General features: G+C 42.2%; 1 protein-coding gene across 1 annotated transcript in view; it reads left to right on the top strand.

Annotated features, from left to right (window-relative positions):
* Nucleotides 1-20,240, top strand: part of LOC106583449 (voltage-dependent L-type calcium channel subunit alpha-1D) — a 145,725-nt gene that overhangs the window by 71,916 nt on the left and 53,569 nt on the right. Inside the window, exons 9-14 of the mRNA XM_014167635.3 lie at nt 271-443; nt 10,245-10,332; nt 11,782-11,808; nt 12,308-12,468; nt 19,474-19,699; nt 19,969-20,176. Coding sequence (XP_014023110.2) covers nt 271-443; nt 10,245-10,332; nt 11,782-11,808; nt 12,308-12,468; nt 19,474-19,699; nt 19,969-20,176 — 883 coding nt within the window. The remainder of the gene's footprint in view (nt 1-270; nt 444-10,244; nt 10,333-11,781; nt 11,809-12,307; nt 12,469-19,473; nt 19,700-19,968; nt 20,177-20,240) is intronic.

Below are 20,240 nucleotides of genomic sequence, written 5' to 3'. Positions count from 1 at the left end.
ATCATGTTGACTGTCTGAAGGACACAGTTGGATTGAGCACTCATTGCCCATTCAGTATGAACTGTATTACATTTTGTATACAAATTGTGTGGTGAGGCGTTACTGAGTCTGAGCATGTGTTTTGTGTGTGATTTTGCGTGTGGCGCATTTGTGTGTTTGTATGTTGTGTATGCATTCACTAACGTGGGTGCATTCTGCGTGCCTGCCTGCATGCGTGCGTGTGTGTGGTTGCATGTGTATGCTTGCTTCTGTGTGTGTCTGTGCCCACAGAGAGTTCTCCAAGGAGAGAGAGAAAGCCAAGGCCAGAGGAGACTTCCAGAAGCTGAGAGAGAAGCAGCAGCTAGAGGAGGACCTGAAGGGCTACCTGGACTGGATCACTCAGGCCGAGGACATCGACCCTGACAACGAGGACGAGGAGGGCAACGAGGAGGGCAAACGCAACCGTAAGCAACCTTCAACATACACACACATACTACCCTAAAACACACACACACACACACAAACATGTGCACACACAAACTGCACACTACACACCACCCTAAATCACACACCACCCCAAAACACACACTACTCCAAAACATACACACTACCTCAAAACATACACACCACCCCAAAACACACACTACTCCAAAACATACACACTACCCCAAAACACACACTACTCCAAAACATACACACTACCCCAAAATATACACACTACCCCAAAACACACACACTACCCCAAAATATACACACTACCCCAAAACACACACACTACCCCAAAACACACACTACTCCAAAACACATACTACTCCAAAACATACACACTACCCCAAAACACACACACTACCCCAAAACACACACTACTCCAAAACACATACTACTCCAAAACACATACTACTCCAAAACACACACACTACCCCAAAACACACACTACCCCAAAACACACACACTACCCCAAAATATACACACTACCCCAAAACACACACTACCCCAAAACACACACACTACCCCAAAACACACACACAACCCCAAAACATACACACTACCCCAAAACACACACTACTCCAAAACACATACTACTCCAAAACACATACTACTCCAAAACACACACACTACCCCAAAACACACACTACTCCAAAACACACACACTACCCCAAAACATACACACTACCCCAAAACACACACTACTCCAAAACACATACTACTCCAAAACACATACTACTCCAAAACACACACACTACCCCAAAACACACACTACCCCAAAATATACACACTACCCCAAAACACACACACTACCCCAAAACACACACACTACCCCAAAACACATACTACTCCAAAACACACACACTACCCCAAAACACACACACTACCCCAAAACACACACACTACCCCAAAACACACACTACCCCAAAACACACACACTACCCCAAAACACACACACTACCCCAAAACACACACTACTCCAAAACACACACACTACCCCAAAGTATACACACTACCCCAAAATACACACTACCCCAAAATATATACACTACCCCAAAACACACACTACTCCAAAACACATACTACTCCAAAACATACACACTACCCCAAAACACACACACTACCCCAAAACATACACACTACCCCAAAACACACACTACTCCAAAACATACACACTACCCCAAAACACACACACTACCCCAAAACACACACACTACCCCAAAACATACACACTACCCCAAAGTATACACACTACCCCAAAACACACACACTACCCCAAAACACACACTACCCCAAAACATACACACTACCCCAAAACACACACACTACCCCAAAACATACACACTACCCCAAAGTATACACACTACCCCAAAACATACACACTACCCCAAAACACACACACTACTCCAAAACACACACTACCCCAAAACATACACACTACCCCAAAACATACACACTACCCCAAAATATACACACTACCCCAAAACACACACACTACCCCAAAACACACACTACCCCAAAACATACACACTACCCCAAAACATACACACTACCCCAAAACATACACACTACCCCAAAACATACACACTACCCCAAAACACACACTACCCCAAAACACACACTACTGCAAAACATACACACTATCCTAAAACACACACCACCCCAAAACGCACACTACTGCAAAACATACACACTACCCCAAAACACACACTACCCCAAAACACATACTACTCCAAAACATACACACTATCCTAAAACACACACTATCCTAAAACATACACACTATCCTAAAACACACACTACCCCAAAACATGCACACTATCCTAAAACACACACTACCCCAAAACATGCACACTATCCTAAAACACACACATAGCGCAAGAGCAGCCAGTGAGTGTACCTGTGCACAACAGAAAGACTGAGAGAAACTACAGTATGGGTGGCATGTTGTTTAGGGAAATACAGTTACTGAAGGTTTCCAGTGTGACCTGCTCTTTTGCAGTCTCGCAGCTCTCATTGGCCACATTCTAGAATTCTGTGTTCAGGGTTACTGTGTTAAATCCACATACACACTAAAATACTGCACACACACACACACACACACACACACACACACACACACACACACACACACACACACACACACACACACACACACACACACACACACACACACACACACACACTAAAGTACTACACACAGCACACACACATGGCTAAGCAGATAATCTAGATTTGGTGAGCCAAAGTCCCCTGTAATGTAGGTCAGTGTAGGGAGATGAAGCCAAAAGATCAAGGTTGTTTTAAAAAAAACAGATTACACACATAATCTGTGTCACGGCTGCGCTGTGAGTCAGGTGATTACACTCTCTCACTCTCTCTGTCTAGACACACACACACACACACACACACACACACACTCCTACATGTACAACTATATTAACCACTCTATCTTGTAATCAGCAATGTTTCCAATATTGTTGTCAACTATTGTTATGACTCTAAAGAGTATCTATGTCATGTTTGTGAGGTGCACTATACAGCCTTCCTCAGTTCACACCATAGTCATGTTCGTGGAGCTCCAGTTGAGTTAGTCTGAGAAGGGAAAAAAGGGATAAATCATATTACTTGAGCAGAAGAAAGACTGTAATCCAAATCCTCTTTATATAAGCAGCACATGATGCAAAACAGAACAGCAAACTGTTACTGTCCCTCCATACAGCTGTAGTACTGTACCCTCCATACCTGTCAACCAGATACTGTTACTGCCCCTCCATACAGCTGTAGTACTGTACCCTCCCTACCTGTCAACCAGATACTGTTACTGCCCCTCCATACAGCTGTAGTACTGTACCCTCCCTACCTGTCAACCAGATACTGTTACTGTCCCTCCATACAGCTGTAGTACTGTACCCTCCCTACCTGTCAACCAGATACTGTTACTGCCCCTCCATACAGCTGTAGTACTGTACCCTCCCTACCTGTCAACCAGATACTGTTACTGCCCCTCCATACAGCTGTAGTACTGTACCCTCCCTACCTGTCAACCAGATACTGTTACTGCCCCTCCATACAGCTGTAGTACTGTACCCTCCCTACCTGTCAACCAGATACTGTTACTGCCCCTCCATACAGCTGTAGTACTGTACCCTCCCTACCTGTCAACCAGATACTGTTACTGCCCCTCCATACAGCTGTAGTACTGTACCCTCCCTACCTGTCAACCAGATACTGTTACTGTCCCTCCATACAGCTGTAGTACTGTACCCTCCCTACCTGTCAACCAGATACTGTTACTGCCCCTCCATACAGCTGTAGTACTGTACCCTCCCTACCTGTCAACCAGATACTGTTACTGCCCCTCCATACAGCTGTAGTACTGTACCCTCCCTACCTGTCAACCAGATACTGTTACTGTCCCTCCATACAGCTGTAGTACTGTACCCTCCCTACCTGTCAACCAGATACTGTTACTGCCCCTCCATACAGCTGTAGTACTGTACCCTCCCTACCTGTCAACCAGATACTGTTACTGCCCCTCCATACAGCTTTAGTACTGTATATTTCTCTTCACCATCCCTTCCTATGAACCAGAGAGCAGCACTACACCACTCACTATTTCTCAGTCTCCAGTCTCCTTCCCCTAGAAAGTACTGAGCTCTAGATTAGAATCACAACCTCTTTCACTGATTTCCTTTAAAGCCACATCTCTCCTGTATTCTCTCCAAACTCCAGAGTTTCAGTACGGTCCCAGTCCCTCTCCTGTTCACCAAGTATGTAGATTTAGTCAAGCATCTCTGCCATGCTTCCAAATATACTGTTTTACTTAGACATGTATTGTTCTATTGTCAATAACTGGATTTCAGTCCCTCCAGGATTCTGCTATGCTGTTATCACAATTGTTTTTGGAGAATCAACAATTCCCTGCATATTATGGGAGGGCTTGCAAATTTGACCAATCACTGCAGTATTGCCGCATAAAACAGTAAAATCATCGCAATATTATCACATATAACTGACCCATCACCGCAGAACAAAAAGAGGGCTAGCAAGTTCAACCAATCACCACACATTTACCGCAGAATATGGTTCAATCAAACCATTCGTCAACAAAGTTTTTGCCTCGTCATTGCATTTTCGTGACAAATTGGACAAAATCATTACATTTTCCCATACAAAATGTCAGAATGGCTGCAGCAAAATCTATTATTTTACCAGCAAATATCACAAAAATATCCCTGTGAAATCCTGGAGGGATGGGGATTTAGTAATTGAACCTTCAAACCAAGTAAGGTAATGTATATTAAATTATAGTAAAGTATAGTAAAGTATAGTAAAATATAGTAAAATATAGTAAAGTATAGTCAAGTATATTATACTAAAGCAAGTAAAGGATTACCACAGGATTATCACCACTGCCTCCATTTACACACAGTTAACATAAATAGTAACTGGATAGTAACATGATAGGAGATATGTATGGTAGGAGTAGCATCTTCAGTATGTAGGGGTCTCAGAAGAGATCTTTCTAGTGCTCAGAATGCTTGGCATTAGGCTGAAGGTTGGGGTTAAAGGTCAGGGGTTATAATAACATGGATCCCTCGGCGATGGCAACTTGTGAAATGTATCACCCTGGCTTTTCTGTGTCTATCACCGTACCTGGGCATGACATGAGAGACTGTATAGTAACATATACACTGAGTGTACAAAACATTAAGAACACCTGCTCTTTCCATGAAATTCACTGACCAGGTGAGTAAAGTTTCAAGTTTTAATGTCACATGCACAAGTAACTTGAAATGCCTTTTTTGCAAACTAAAAGGTATAATAAAAAAATTATAATTCCAGGTGAAATCCAGGTCAAAGCTATGAAACCCTTATTGATGTCACTTGTTAAATCTACTTCAATCAGTGTAGATGAAGGGGAGGAGACAGGTTAAAGAAGGATTTTTAAGCCTTGGGACATGGATTGTGTATGTGTGCCATTTAGAGGGTGAATGGGCAAGACAAAAGATTTAAGTGCCTTTGAACGGGGTATGGTAGTAGGTGCCAGGCGCACCGGTTTGTGTCAAGAGCTGCAATGCTGCTGGGTTTTTCATGCTCAACAGTTTGTGTGTGTATCAAGAATAGTCCACCACCTAAAGGACATCCAACGAACTTGACACAACTGTGGGAAGCATTGGAGTCAACATGGACCAGCATCCCTGTGGAACGCTTTTAGGAAGGTGTTCTTAATGTTTTGTACACTCAGTGTGCATGTGAATGCTATTAATTTGCATTGCAGCATGTAGGTATAGACTCTAGAGCTACTGTACTGTACTGTTCTGTATGACCCCCCCTCCCCTTCGGGCCTGCAGGTGCTAGCTTCCTGTCATGTGACTAACAGTTGTCCATCTTCCTCTTCTGCTCCTCTTCAGTGTCTACTACAGTCCATGCTACTGGTGTCAGTGGTGCTGGTGTTGTCAGTCAGTGTCGCTGTTGCCAGCTGTACTGGGTCGTTCCACGAAAAGAGTGCCTTTAAGTAGAAATTGTGCACAAATATTGAATTTTAAAAACCTGTTATAATAAATGAAGTGCCCTTTAATATAGACCACATTGAGAATTTAATAAAGCATATTTTTTATTTGAATAAAGGCTTGCTAAATGCTTGTAAAATTCAGCGTTTTGACATGTTCCTCAATCAACCCTGTGCCACTTCTAGAAAGATTTTAACCCACTTAATCCCAAAAGTTACACCATCAATGTAAAGCTCTTGTTATTTTGTTGCTTTGACAATGTCATTTCTGAAGATTATTATTTATGTCATGTAATTTGTGTTTAATTTACGTCTGTCCCTCATTTTAAGGTCAACCCTGTTACGTGAACTGAAATCTCGTTTTTAATAGGGTGAAACTATTAGTAAAAAAAAAGAAAAGTAAAATCCTAAATTCATTGAACATTAATAGTCAAATCATACGGAAAAGCAAGTGAGCTGGTTCTGCTCTTTTTGGCAATTTTCTGGTGTTTTGTGGTGTAAAAATAAGCAGGTCGAACATAAAAAGTCAACGCTAGTCACCCATAGACAGGCTAGAAATGTTTTAACAATGTATTTTCTTGCATTCTATTGACCCTCCCAGTTGCACACAACAAGCTTCCATTCCCCCGGTAACAACGGGAGTACAACGGGAGTTATGGCTGAACAGATTTAAACCTGTTACTTTATTTGGCCCTTAATAGCCACTTACTATCTCATTGAGATGTGTTTTTATGAAGTTGCACATGTGCTCTTTATGGCAGTATGTTAAAAGTAGGTGAAATCAAACGTTTTTTTGACCAAGTTACACGTCTCGAAAGGCATCGGATTTGTGGAACGACCCTACTATTATTGTTGTTGTTGTTGTTGTTGTTGTTGTTGTTGTTGTTGTTGTGGGTGCATTGTTACTGTGCTGCTCTAACCTATCTTGATAGAGGCCCATTCTCCTCCCCATGTTTCTCTGCTGTGCCGTCTGCTGTCTGAATGCATGGGCTTGCATGCATTAAACATGAAGGGGTGACTCTGGCTGACCTCACAGAGAAGAAGAAAGGAAGCAGGTTTGGGTGGTTCAGCCAGTCCTCCGACACTCATGGTAAATCCCCTGGTTCTCCCTTCCACATTGAAAAAGTCTGCGTGTGCGTGTGTGCGTGAGAAAGCTTGTGTGTGGGTGGGTGATTGCGCGTGCTTGCGTGAGCTTGTGTGTTTGTGTATGTATTTGTTTGTTTGGGTGTGCCTGTGTGTACACCTCTGTGTGTCTGCAGCCTAATGTCTGCAGCCTAATGTCGGCAGCATAATGTCTGCAGCCTAATGTCTGCAGCCTAATGTCTGCAGCCTAATGTCTGCAGCATAATGTCTCCAGCCTAATGTCGGCAGCCTAATGTCGGCAGCCTAATGTCTGCAGCGTAATGTCTGCAGCCTAATGTCTGCAGCCTAATGTCTGCAGCCTAATGTCTGCAGCATAATGTCTGCAGCCTAATGTCTGCAGCCTAATGTCTGCAGCCTAATGTCGGCAGCCTAATGTCTGCAGCCTAATGTCTGCAGCCTAATGTCTGCAGCCTAATGTCTGCAGCCTAATGTCTGCAGCATAATGTCTGCAGCATAATGTCTGCAGCCTAATGTCTGCAGCCTAATGTCTGCAGCCTAATGTCTGCAGCATAATGTCTGCAGCCTAATGTGTGCAGCCTAATCACCCTGCTTGTGCTTTGCTATTGTGATTGACCATTCTGTTTGAGCATCACTATCTTTTCGGTCTTGCTTTTCCTTTTGTGTTCTTTCTGTGTTTGATAAAGCCTCTCCCTGCAGGCCGTCTCCTGGTGTTTCTGACTCAATGAGCCCAGACTCTCTCATCCCCTGTGAGTGGAGTCACATGAGGAGCACCAGGCAGCATAATAGGGATACATACTGCTCTGGTTGATACCAGGCACTCAACTCCCTCTCTGTCTCTCTCCATGCGCAGCCTGGTTAAATCAGCTAGGCTAGGGGCTCAGTGGGAATAGGAAAACGGGGCTAAACCAAGATCACTACATCCAGCAGTCAGCAGTATTGAGAAAGAGAGAGAGAGATGTCGGAGGACTCAAGAGTCAAAGAGAACGCCGTTTTCACACAAACCTCATAACCTCGCACAAACAGGCTGCGGTCTCACATAAAAGTTGTAGCTGTGTTTCTTTTCACACAGTCTTAGCAGCAGTCTTCTCATATTACAGAATTTCTCCCAAAGTATTTAGAGAATATTTTAAGAGTCTAGTATTTTAGAGTAGTACAGTGCCTTCGGAAAGTATTCAGACTGCTTGACTTTTTCCACATTTTGTTACGTTACAGCCTTATTCTAAAATGGATTAAATAAAGAAAATTCTTCAGAAATCTACACACAATACCCCATAATGATAAAGCAAAAACAGGTTTTTGAAAATGTATGTATTAAAAATAAAAACAGAAATACCTTATATACATAAGTATTCAGACCCTTTATGAGACTCGAAATTGAGCTCAAGTGCATCCTGTTTCCATTGATCATCCTCGAGATGTTTCTACAACTTGATTGGAGTCCACCTGTGGTAAATTCAACTGATTGTACAGGTACAGATATGTCTATATAAGTTCCCATAGTTGACAGTGCATGTCAGAGCAAAAACCAGAGGCCAGTAACTGAAAGGGGCCAGTAACCGAAAGGGGCCAGTAACCGAAAGGTTGCTGACTGCCCGGCCAAACTGAGCAATCAGGGGAGAAGGGCCTTGGTCAGGGAGGTGACCAAGAACCTGATGGTCACTCTCTTCTAGGGAGATGGGAGAACCTTCCAGAAGGACAACCATCTCTGCAGCACTCCACCAATCAGGCCTTTATGGTAGAGTGACCAGACGGAAGCCACCCCTCAGTAAAAGGCACATGACAGCCCACTTGGAGTGGCGATGTTTTTCAGTGACAGGGACTGGGAGACTTGTCAGGATCGAGGCAAAGATGAACAGAGCAAAGTACAGAGAGATCCTTGATGAAAACCTGCTCCAAAGCGCTCAGGTCCTCAGACTGGGGGCGAAGGTTCACCATCCAACATGACAAAGACCCTAAGCACACAGCCAAGACAACGTAGGAGTGGCTTCGGGACAAGTCTCTGAATATCCTTGAGTGGCCCAGCCAGAGCCCAGACTTTAACCCGATCTAACAACTCAGGAGAGACCTGAAAATAGCTGTGCAGCAACGCTCCCCATCCAACCTGAGAAACCATGAGAGGATCTGCAGAGAAGAATGGAAGAAACTCCGCAAATACAGGTGTGCCAAGCTCGTAGCGTCATACCCACAAATACTTGATGCTGTAATCGCTGCCATAGGTGCTTCAACAAAGTACTGAGTCAAGGGTCTGAATACTTGTTTTTTTTAAATAAATGAGCAAAAATCAAAAAAACTGTTTTTGGTTTGTTATTATGGGGTATTATGTGTAGATTGATGAGGAGGAGAAAAAAAACAATTTAATCAATTTTAGAATAAGGCTGTAACATAACAAAATGTGGAAAAAGTCAATACTGAAAGACACTGTATCTAGTGTTTTAAGTCTAATATTTTAGTATGTAGTGTTTTGAGTCTAATATTTAAAGTAATACTTTCTTTTTTTTGTCTAATATGGTTGTTTAAAGGAGCATCCTCTTTCTTCATCCTGTACTCCTCCACTGCATCAGAGAGCCCTCAGATATAGCAGCTGTCCATCCTCTAACTCCACTCTGTCCCCACATCTCTAACTCATTATGTTAAGTCATAGTGATGATTACAATGACCATACTTGTAACGCTTATGATGGCAGTTAGTTTATTCATTCATAGTAAGTTAATAAGGTACTAGAAGCCAGTAGCTTTTATGATGAAGAGATATCCTATCACATTGTCATACTTTCCAGGGGATATAAAATAAACACAAACCCTATAGTTGTTTCTTTCTTTCTTGTTTTTCTATCTGCCCACTTTACAGACTTTCTGCTGTCTATTCTGTTGGACATGGATTTGGTTTTGGGAGGTATCGTCCTTTGGAACGGAATTTGTGTTGTGTTTTTTGTTGTTGTTGAGAAAAGGGATTTCTTAGAAATTCCTGCAGTGATGCTGACCGTTCTTTCTTTCTTTGATGAATGAGGTTTATTTTCTCTGGGATGTGCTTGACTCAGCTGTGGTACCGTGGGTCTGAATGTGTACTGTACGTTTGAGGTGTGTGTGTGTGTGACATGTACGGTGTGTTGTACATGGGGTTCTGTGTGTGTGTATGATGAGTACTCTGTTTGCCACTGCAGCGAGTATGCCAGCCAGTGAGACGGAGTCGGTGAACACAGAGAACGTGGCCGAGGATGAGGTGAAGACACCGTGCTGTGGACCTTTTTGGTGAGAACTCCCCCAGACTAGAACCACATCTGCTGTTCCGTACCATAGAACACAACCTGCGATATCATAGAAACTACCACATTCTTTACAGAAACACAACCTCTGTCACCTGAGTGAACTATTGTGTGCTTTATCTATCTTTATCTATCCTCTATTTATCTTTATCTATCCTCTATCTATCTTTATCTATCCTCTATTTATCTTTATCTATCCTCTATCTATCTTTATCTATCCTCTATTTATCTTTATCTATCCTCTATTTATCTTTATCTATCCTCTATCTATCTTTATCTATCTTTATCTATCCTCTATTTATATTTATCTATCCTCAATCTATCTTTATCTATCCTCAATTTATCTTTATCTATCCTCTATTTATCTTTATCTATCCTCTATCTATCTTTATCTATCTTTATCTATCCTCTATCTATCTTTATCTATCTTTATCTATCCTCTATCTATCTTTATCTATCCTCTATCTATCTTTATCTATCTTTATCTATCCTCTATCTATCTTTATCTATCTTTATCTATCCTCTATCTATCTGTATCTATCTTTATCTATCCTTTATCTATCCTCTATCTATCTTTATCTATCCTCTATCTATCTTTATCTATCTTTATCTATCCTCTATCTATCTGTATCTATCTTTATCTATCCTTTATCTATCCTCTATCTATCTTTATCTATCTATCTTTATCTATCTTTATCTATCTTTATCTATCCTCTATCTATCTTTATCTATCTTTATCTATCCTCTATCTATCTTTATCTATCTTTATCTATCCTCTATCTATCTGTATCTATCTTTATCTATCCTTTATCTATCCTCTATCTATCTTTATCTATCCTCTATCTATCTTTATCTATCTTTATCTATCCTCTATCTATCTGTATCTATCTTTATCTATCCTTTATCTATCCTCTATCTATCTTTATCTATCTATCTTTATCTATCCTCTATCTATCTTTATCTATCTTTATCTATCCTCTATCTATCTTTATATATCTTTATCTATCTTTATCTATCTTTATCTATCCTCTATCCAGCTTTATCTATCTTTATCTATCCTCTATCTATCTTTATCTATCTTTATCTATCCTCTATCTATCTTTATCTATCTTTATCTATCTTTATCTATCCTCTATCTATCTTTATCTATCCTCTATCTATCTTTATCTATCTTTATCTATCCTCTATCTATCTTTATCTATCTTTATCTATCCTCTATCTGTCTTTATCTATCTTTATCTATCTTTATCTATCCTCTATCTATCCTGTCTGTACAACTGCTGATGTAAAACAAGCTTTAATAAATACATTTGTTTGATTGACCACTCCTATCGCACGTAGGATATGTGGCTTTGTACAACATTTATTAATATCCTGCAGTCAGCAAGCTATACTGATTTATTAAATTTGATTATAAACGTTTTGATTTTTCCAGTCAAAAAATTTCAAAGTCTAAGTTCAGGTTAGTGAAATCACCTTATCTCGCATGTGTCCTTGCTCGACGCATGCAGCAGCAGTCTGTACAGTAAAAGTTTTATTTTTCTGCATGAAGTAGTGACGTCTGTTATTTCTGTAGATAAATGCTTGCTTTAGGTTTCTCTACTGTATGTGCTGTTCTGTTCTCTGGAGTCAGCTTTAATGAGTCTGCAGGTAATAAATCAACTCCAACTCCCCTTTAAACATGTCAGCATATAATCTGGGGCATCGGGAGGAACTGGAGGTGCTGGAGCCTTATACAGTGTTTTTATACTTTGTGATTTATGCTGCATGCTATGCTGCTCTCTCCCTCTCCCAAAGTTCTTTCAAAGTTCATTGACTTCTCTTTCCCAAGTTTTCTTCTAATATTCTTTGAACGCAGTGCCTGCCTACACCCCCTCTTTATATACCTCCTAACCCCCCTCTAACCATTGATTTCCCCCCCCCCCCCCCCACTGGTCTCCTTTTTACTTCCTGTCTCACAGTCGGCGCTGGCGTCGCTGGAACAGGTTCTGCCGCAGGAAGTGCCGGTTGGCAGTTAAATCGGTGCCTTTCTATTGGCTGGTGATCATCCTGGTGTTTCTCAACACACTCACCATCTCCTCAGAGCACTACATGCAGCCTGACTGGCTCACTCAAGTACAGGGTTAGTACACTATAATCAGCCTGACTGGCTCACTCCAGTACAGGGTTAGAACACTATAATCAGCCTGACTGGCTCACTCCAGTACAGGGTTAAAACACTACAATCAGCCTGACTGGCTCACTCCAGTACAGGGTTAGAACACTATAATCAGCCTGACTGGGTCACTCCAGTACAGGGTTAGAACACTACAATCAGCCTGACTGGCTCACTCCAGTACAGGGTTAGTACACAATAATCAGCCTGACTGGCTCACTCCAGTACAGGGTTAGTACACTACAATCAGCCTGACTGGCTCACTCCAGTACAGGGTTAGAACACTACAATCAGCCTGACTGGCTCACTCCAGTACAGGGTTAGAACACTACAATCAGCCTGACTGGCTCACTCCAGTACAGGGTTAGAACACTACAATCAGCCTGACTGGCTCACTCCAGTACAGGGTTAGTACACTACAATCAGCCTGACTGGCTCACTCCAGTACAGGGTTAGAACACTACAATCAGCCTGACTGGCTCACTCCAGTACAGGGTTAGTACACTACAATCAGCCTGACTGGCTCACTCCAGTACAGGGTTAGAACACTATAATCAGCCTGACTGGCTCACTCCAGTACAGGGTTAGAACTTACAATCAGCCTGACTGGCTCACTCCAGTACAGGGTTAGTACACTACAATCAGCCTGACTGGCTCACTCCAGTACAGGGTTAGTACACTACAATCAGCCTGACTGGCTCACTCCAGTACAGGGTTAGTACACTACAATCAGCCTGACTGGCTCACTCCAGTACAGGGTTATAACACTATAATCAGCCTGACTGGCTCACTCCAGTACAGGGTTAGAACTTACAATCAGCCTGACTGGCTCACTCCAGTACAGGGTTAGTACACTACAATCAGCCTGACTGGCTCACTCCAGTACAGGGTTAGTACACTACAATCAGCCTGACTGGCTCACTCCAGTACAGGGTTAGTACACTACAATCAGCCTGACTGGCTCACTCCAGTACAGGGTTAGTACACTACAATCAGCCTGACTGGCTCACTCCAGTACAGGGTTAGTACACTACAATCAGCCTGACTGGCTCCAGTACAGGGAGTGGGTCTACTACACCACATACTGGCTACCATTGTATTAGATCATGTGCCATAGGGCCAGGAGTTTTTCCTGACCACGTGACCTGACCAGCAAAACTTCAGGCCCATACAGTATTTATACTCTATAACTAAGGCCCAGATTAGTCTCATTTGCGAGACTCGTGGTGCTCCATGGCAGCTGTGAAAAGAGACTCAACCAGAAATACTTCCAAGTCAGGTCAGGTGCTAAGGAAAAACTCCTGGCCCTAACTATGGTATCAATATTATTTTTAATGTGACTTGCTTCAGCAGTCACACTTTAAATCTTGTACTTATTTCTGACATTTCATTAAAGTTATTATTTGGACCACTACTCCTTTTACACTGTTTAAGCTAGAAACACCATTCAAACTTTAAAACATGCTGACTGGTGTGGAATAGTTTTGATACCGTTTATACCTTTTAAACTATTAACCTTTTTGTAATCCAAAAAATCCTAATCCACTTTAATGTAAACAATGTGACTTTTGACACAAATCAGCTACTTTGACCACTTTCCCAACAACTTAGACAAAAACGTTGAGCGTATGAAATCTTAAGCCCAGTTCAGATACAACAGCCGACATAAGGAGAGATGAGACAAGACAAAATTAGCTAGTTTTAGAATTGTCTGTTGTAGGACAGCTGACTAAAGACGTGGCATTCAGATCGAAAAGATGAGATGCATGGTTGAGAACGATTCCACTATAATGTGACTATTTTTACAATGATGTGGTGAAGCTTTGAAACAAAGTTGGCACTTGTTGTAGCACACACATATCATTAAATACATGCACCACATTTTACACATTTAGCAGACACTCTTATCCAGAGCAACTTACAGTAGTGAATGCATACATTTCATACATTTGTTTTTTTCTGTGCTGGCCCCCCATGGGAATCGAACCCACAACCCTGGCGTTGCAAACACCATGCTCTACCAACTGAGCTACATGGCACACTTTGTGACTTGACAGAGAAATATCAGCAAGCTAACTATTACTGCAGCAAAAGAGCTAGCTAGCTGTCTGCTTGGCTTGCTAGCTGCTTGTCTAAACACAGACAAAATGTCAGCGCACTGTTCTCTGATTGGCTAAATGGATCCGTCTTGTCGCAAGTCTTTAGCTAAGATTTGACATGTTCAATTTGGGAAAATCAAGCAGCCGACATGAGACGTTCTAAAAATAGAGTGTTCAAAGCAAATGTTATAAAACTGAGTAAAACCATGTTGTCTGTTGTATCTGAATCAGGCTTTAGTCTATTTCTCTGCTGTTCAAATCTGAAATCAGAACTGAAATATCTTCTACCAATTTAGTTTTTGTTTTATTTATTTGCACCAAAGAAAACAAGTGATAGACAATAATACAGATATAAAATAAAGTAACAAAACCTACTAATAATAAATGTTTAAATTAATTGATCAGTAATCACCTGAAAAAAAAACTATTCAGCTGTTTTAGTAACCAAGTCAATAATTTTTTCTCTCAACTTTTACAATTTCGAACCACCTTCCCAACATCTTAGACAAAAAAGAGCATATGAATTCTTGTTCTCATTCTCTTTTGTTCAAATCTGAAATCAGATCAGAAAAACTTCTACAAATCAAGAGTTACATCTGTTTTAGTAACCGCATCAACTACTTTCATTAAGCTAACTTCCCACTGTTGAATAATCTGCCATGAAACTTTCAGAAATGTCTAATTATAAACCAGGTAGTTTGGGTCCTGGATGCTGATTGGCTATGTGTATATCAGACAATATATCACGAGTATGATGCAAAACTACTTGTTTACTGTTATATTCATGTTGGTAACTGGTTTAAAATAGCAATAAGACAACTCTGGGGTTTGTCGTATATGGCCAATATGCCACTGCTAAGGGCTGTATCCAGGCACTCCACTTTGCATTGTGTGTAAGAACAGCCCTTAGGCGTGGTATACTGGCCAATATATCACACCTCGTCAGGCCTTATTGCTTAATTATAGAACTTGGGGAGCACATTCTAAGAATTAGACAATTAGTAAACAATGTGACTTTTGACACAAATCAGCTATTTTTACCACTTTCCCAACTGTTGGAAAAGGTATGAAATCAGTCTACTTCTCTGCTATTAAAATGTTAAATCAGAACAGAAATATATTCTACCTGTCAAACGATACAGCAGTTTTAGTAACCTCATCAAAAAATGTAGGCCACTTTCCAAACAACTTACATAAAAACGTACTGTGTATGACATCTTGTTGTGGTTATCTGCTATTCAAATTTGAAATAAGAACAGAAATATCTTCTACCAATCAAACAATACAACTGTTATAGAAACCGCATCAACTACTTTCATCGAGCTAACTTCCCACTGTTGAATTAACTGCCATATAATGGAGCATTCTTACATTTCTAATTATATCACTGGGGAAGCACATTCTAAGAATGACAACCAGTAGAAATTCCACTTGCTTCTGACTTATAGTTAGTGTGCCTTGCTTCACAGTACTACTCTATGTAATAATCTACCACTACTATATGGCCTACTACTACCACACTCACTACTACTACTACAAATACTACTTCTGCTACCACACTCACTACTACTATTGCTGCTACTACTACTACTACTACTAATAATAATAATAATAATATTACTACTACTTCACGGAGTCGTGGCTGAACAACGACATTATCAACATACAGTTGGCTAATTACATGCTGTATCGGCAGGATTAAAGAGCGGCGTCTGGTAAGACAAGGGGCGGTGGACTATGTATTTTTGTAAATAATAGCTGGTGCACGATATCTAAGGAAGTCTCGAGGTTTTGCTCGCCTGAGGTAGAGTATCTCATGATAAACTGTAAACCACACTATCTACATAGAGAGTTTTCACCTGTATTTTTCGTAGCTGTCTACAGACCACCACAGACTGAGGCTGGCAATAAGACCGCACTCAATGAGCTACATTCCACCATAAGCAAACAGGAAAACGCTTACCCAGAGGTGGGGCTCGTAGTGACCGGGGACTTTAATGCAGGGAAACTTAAATCGGTCTTACCAAATTTCTATCAGCATGTTAAATGTGCAACCAGAGGGGGAAAAAATATTGACCACCTTTACTCCACACACAGAGACACATACAAAGCTCTCCCTCGCCCTACATTTGGCAAATCTGACCATAATTCTATCCTCCTGTTTCCTGCTTATAAGCAAAAATTAAAGCAGGAAGCACCAGTGACTCGATCAATAAAAAAGTGGTGAGATGAAGCAGATGCTAAGCTACAGGATCGTTTTGCTAGCACAGACTGGAATATGTTCCGGGATTCCTCCGATGGCATTGAGGAGTACACCAGATCAGTCATTGGCTTCAGTGACCGTATGTACATACCCCAACCAGAAGCCATGGATTACAGGCAACATCTGCACTGAGCTAAAGGCTAGAGCGGGACTCTAACCTGGAAGTTTATAAGAAATCCCGCAATGCCGTCCGACAAACCATCAAACAGGCAAAGCATCGATACAGGACTAAGATCGAATAGTACGACACCGGCTCTGACGCTCATCGGCTGTGGCAGGGCTTGCAAACCATTACAGACTACAAAGGGAAGCACAGCCGAGAGCTGCCCAGTGACACGACCCTACCAGACAAGCTAAACTACTTCTATCCTCGGTTTGAGGCAAATAACACTGAAACATGCATGAGAGCACCAGCTGTTCCGGACGACTGTGTGATCACGCTCTCCGCAGCCGATGTGAGTAAGACCTTTAAAAAGGTCAACATTCACAAGGCCGCAGGGCCAGACGGATTACAAGGACGTGTACTCCGAGCATGCGCTGACCAACTGGCACGTGTCTACACTGACATTTTCAACCTCTCCCTGTCCGAGTTTGTAATACCAACATGTTTTAAGCAGACCACCATAGTCCCTGTGCCCAAGACCACTAAGGTAACCTGCCTAAATGACTACCGACCCGTAGCCCTCACATCTGTAGCCATGAAGTGCTTTGAAAGGCTGGTCATGGCTCACATCAACACCATTATCCCAGAAAATCTAGACCCATTCCAATTTGCATACCGCCCCAACAGATCCACATATGATGCAATCTCTATTGCACTCCACACTGCCCTTTCCCACCTGGACAAAAGGAACACCTACATGAGAATGCTATTCATTGACTACAGTTCAGCGTTCAACACCGTAGTGCCCTCAAAGCTCATCACTAAGCTAAGGACCCTGGGACTTAACACTTCCCTCTGCAACTGGATCCTGGACTTCCTGACGGGCCGCCCCCAGGTGGTAAGGGTAGGTAACAACACATCCGCCACACTGATCCTCAACACATGGGCCCCTCAGGGGTGTGTGCTCAGTCCCACCCTGTACTCCCTGTTCAATCATGACTGCACGGCCAGGCACAACACCATCATTAAGTTTGCCGATGATACAACAGTGGTAGGCCTGATCACCGACAACGACGAGACAGGCTATAGGGAGGAGGTCAGAGACCTGGCCGACCTGGAGGTCAGAGACCTGGCCGTGTGGTGCCAGGACAACAACCTCTCCCTAAACGTGATCAAGACAAAGGAGATGATTGTGGACTACAGGAGGACCGAGGACCGAGCACGCCCCCATTCTCATCGACAGGGCTGTAGTGGAGCAGGTTGAGAGATTCAAGTTCCTTGGTGTCCACATCACCAACAAACTAACATGGTCCAAGCACACCAAGACTGTCCTGAAGAGGGCACGACAAAACCTATTCCCCCTCAGGAGACTGAAAAGAATTTGCATGGGTCCTCAAATCCTCAAAAGGTTCTACAGCTGCACCATCGAGAGCATCCTGACTGGTTGCATCACTGCCTGGTATGGCAACTTTTCGGCCTCTGACTGCAAGGCACTACAGAGGGTAGTGCGTACGGCACAATACCTCACTGGGGCCAAGCTTCCTGCCATCCAGGACCTCTATACCAGGCGGTGTCAGAGGAAGGCCCTAAAAATTGTCAAAGACTCCAGCCACCCTAGTCAAGCGGTACCGGAGTGCCAAGTCTAGGTCCAAGAGGCTTCTAAACAGCTTCTAATCCCAAGCCATAAGACTCCTGAACATCTAATCAAATGGCTACCCAGACTATTTGCACCCCCCCTACACCGCTGCTCCTCTCTGTTGTTATCATTTATGTGTAGTCACTTTAATAACTCTACCTACATGTACATATTACCTCAATTACCTTGACTAACGGTGCCACCGCACATTGACTCTGTACCTGTACACCCCTGTATATAGTCTCACAATTGCTATTTTACTGCTGCTCTTTAATTACTTGTTACTTTTATTTGTTATTCTTATTCATATTTTTTAATTTTTTTTAAATGCATTGATGGTATGGGGCTCATAAGTAAGCATTTCACTGTAAGGTCCACACCTGTATTCGGCGCATGTGACTAATGCAATTTGATTTGATTTGATTATTATTACTACAAGTACTACTACTACTACTAATAATAATAATAATAATAGTAATAATAGTACTACTATTACTGCTACTACTACTACTACTACAACTAATAATAATAATAATTGTACTACTATTACTGCTGCTACTACCACTACTACTACTACTACTAATAATAATAATAATAAAAATAATAGTATACTATTACTGCTACTGCTACTACTACTGCTACTACAGTCAATAGGTCCACCACTACTGCAGCCACTACTTCTACTAAAACATTAGCCTTAATTATTCAACACTAGCAATTTAAACTTCAACATTTCTTTGAATACAATAAAAATATTTTTTGCCAGCTGAAGCAATTCACAATTTATCTTCATGGAAAATGACCTTTCTAGTTTATACTGTGTTATTGTGTTATATTGACTGACACCACCCTCTGTCCTTTGTGATTCCAGACGTGGCAAACAAGGTTCTGCTGGGATGTTTTACGTGTGAGATGATGACCAAGATGTACAGTCTGGGCCTGCAGGCCTACTTCGTGTCCCTGTTCAACCGTTTTGACTGCTTTGTAGTGTGTGGAGGCATCACCGAGACCATCCTGGTGGAGCTGGCCATCATGTCTCCTCTGGGCATCTCCGTGTTCCGCTGTGTCCGCCTTCTCAGGATCTTCAAGGTCACACGGTGAGACCACTGCCATGTGGAGTAGGGTGAAGTCGCCCCTAGACACTGTTCTCTGTGTGTGTGTGTGTGTGTGTGTGTGTGTGTGTGTGTGTGTGTGTGTGTGTGTGTGTGTGTGTGTGTGTGTGTGTGTGTGTGTGTGTGTGTGTGTGTGTGTGTGTGTGTGTGTGTGTGTGTGGTGTGTGTGTGTGTGCATATGTCTGTGTCCATGCATACTGTATGCATGAGAGTGTGTGTGTGATTTGGCCTTACCATCTCTCTCTGTTCTCCAGTCACTGGCAGTCTCTCAGTAACTTGGTGGCATCGCTGCTCAACTCCATGAAGTCCATCGCCTCTCTGCTGCTCCTGCTCTTCCTCTTCATCATCATCTTCTCCCTGCTGGGCATGCAGGTGTTCGGAGGCAAGTTCAACTTTGACGAGACACAGACCAAGAGGAGCACCTTCGATAACTTCCCCCAGGCACTGCTCACTGTGTTTCAGGTGGGTGAACAGTACAGTGTGTGGGTTCTCTCTCTCTCTCTCTCTCTCTCTCTCTCTCTCTCTC

Source organism: Salmo salar, chromosome 22 (assembly GCF_965601325.2).
Source record: "Salmo salar chromosome 22, fSalSal1, whole genome shotgun sequence".
NCBI classification, from domain to species: domain Eukaryota; kingdom Metazoa; phylum Chordata; class Actinopteri; order Salmoniformes; family Salmonidae; genus Salmo; species Salmo salar.
Note: the sequence above shows the minus strand (reverse complement) of the source record. Positions and strands in the feature narration are given on the sequence as shown.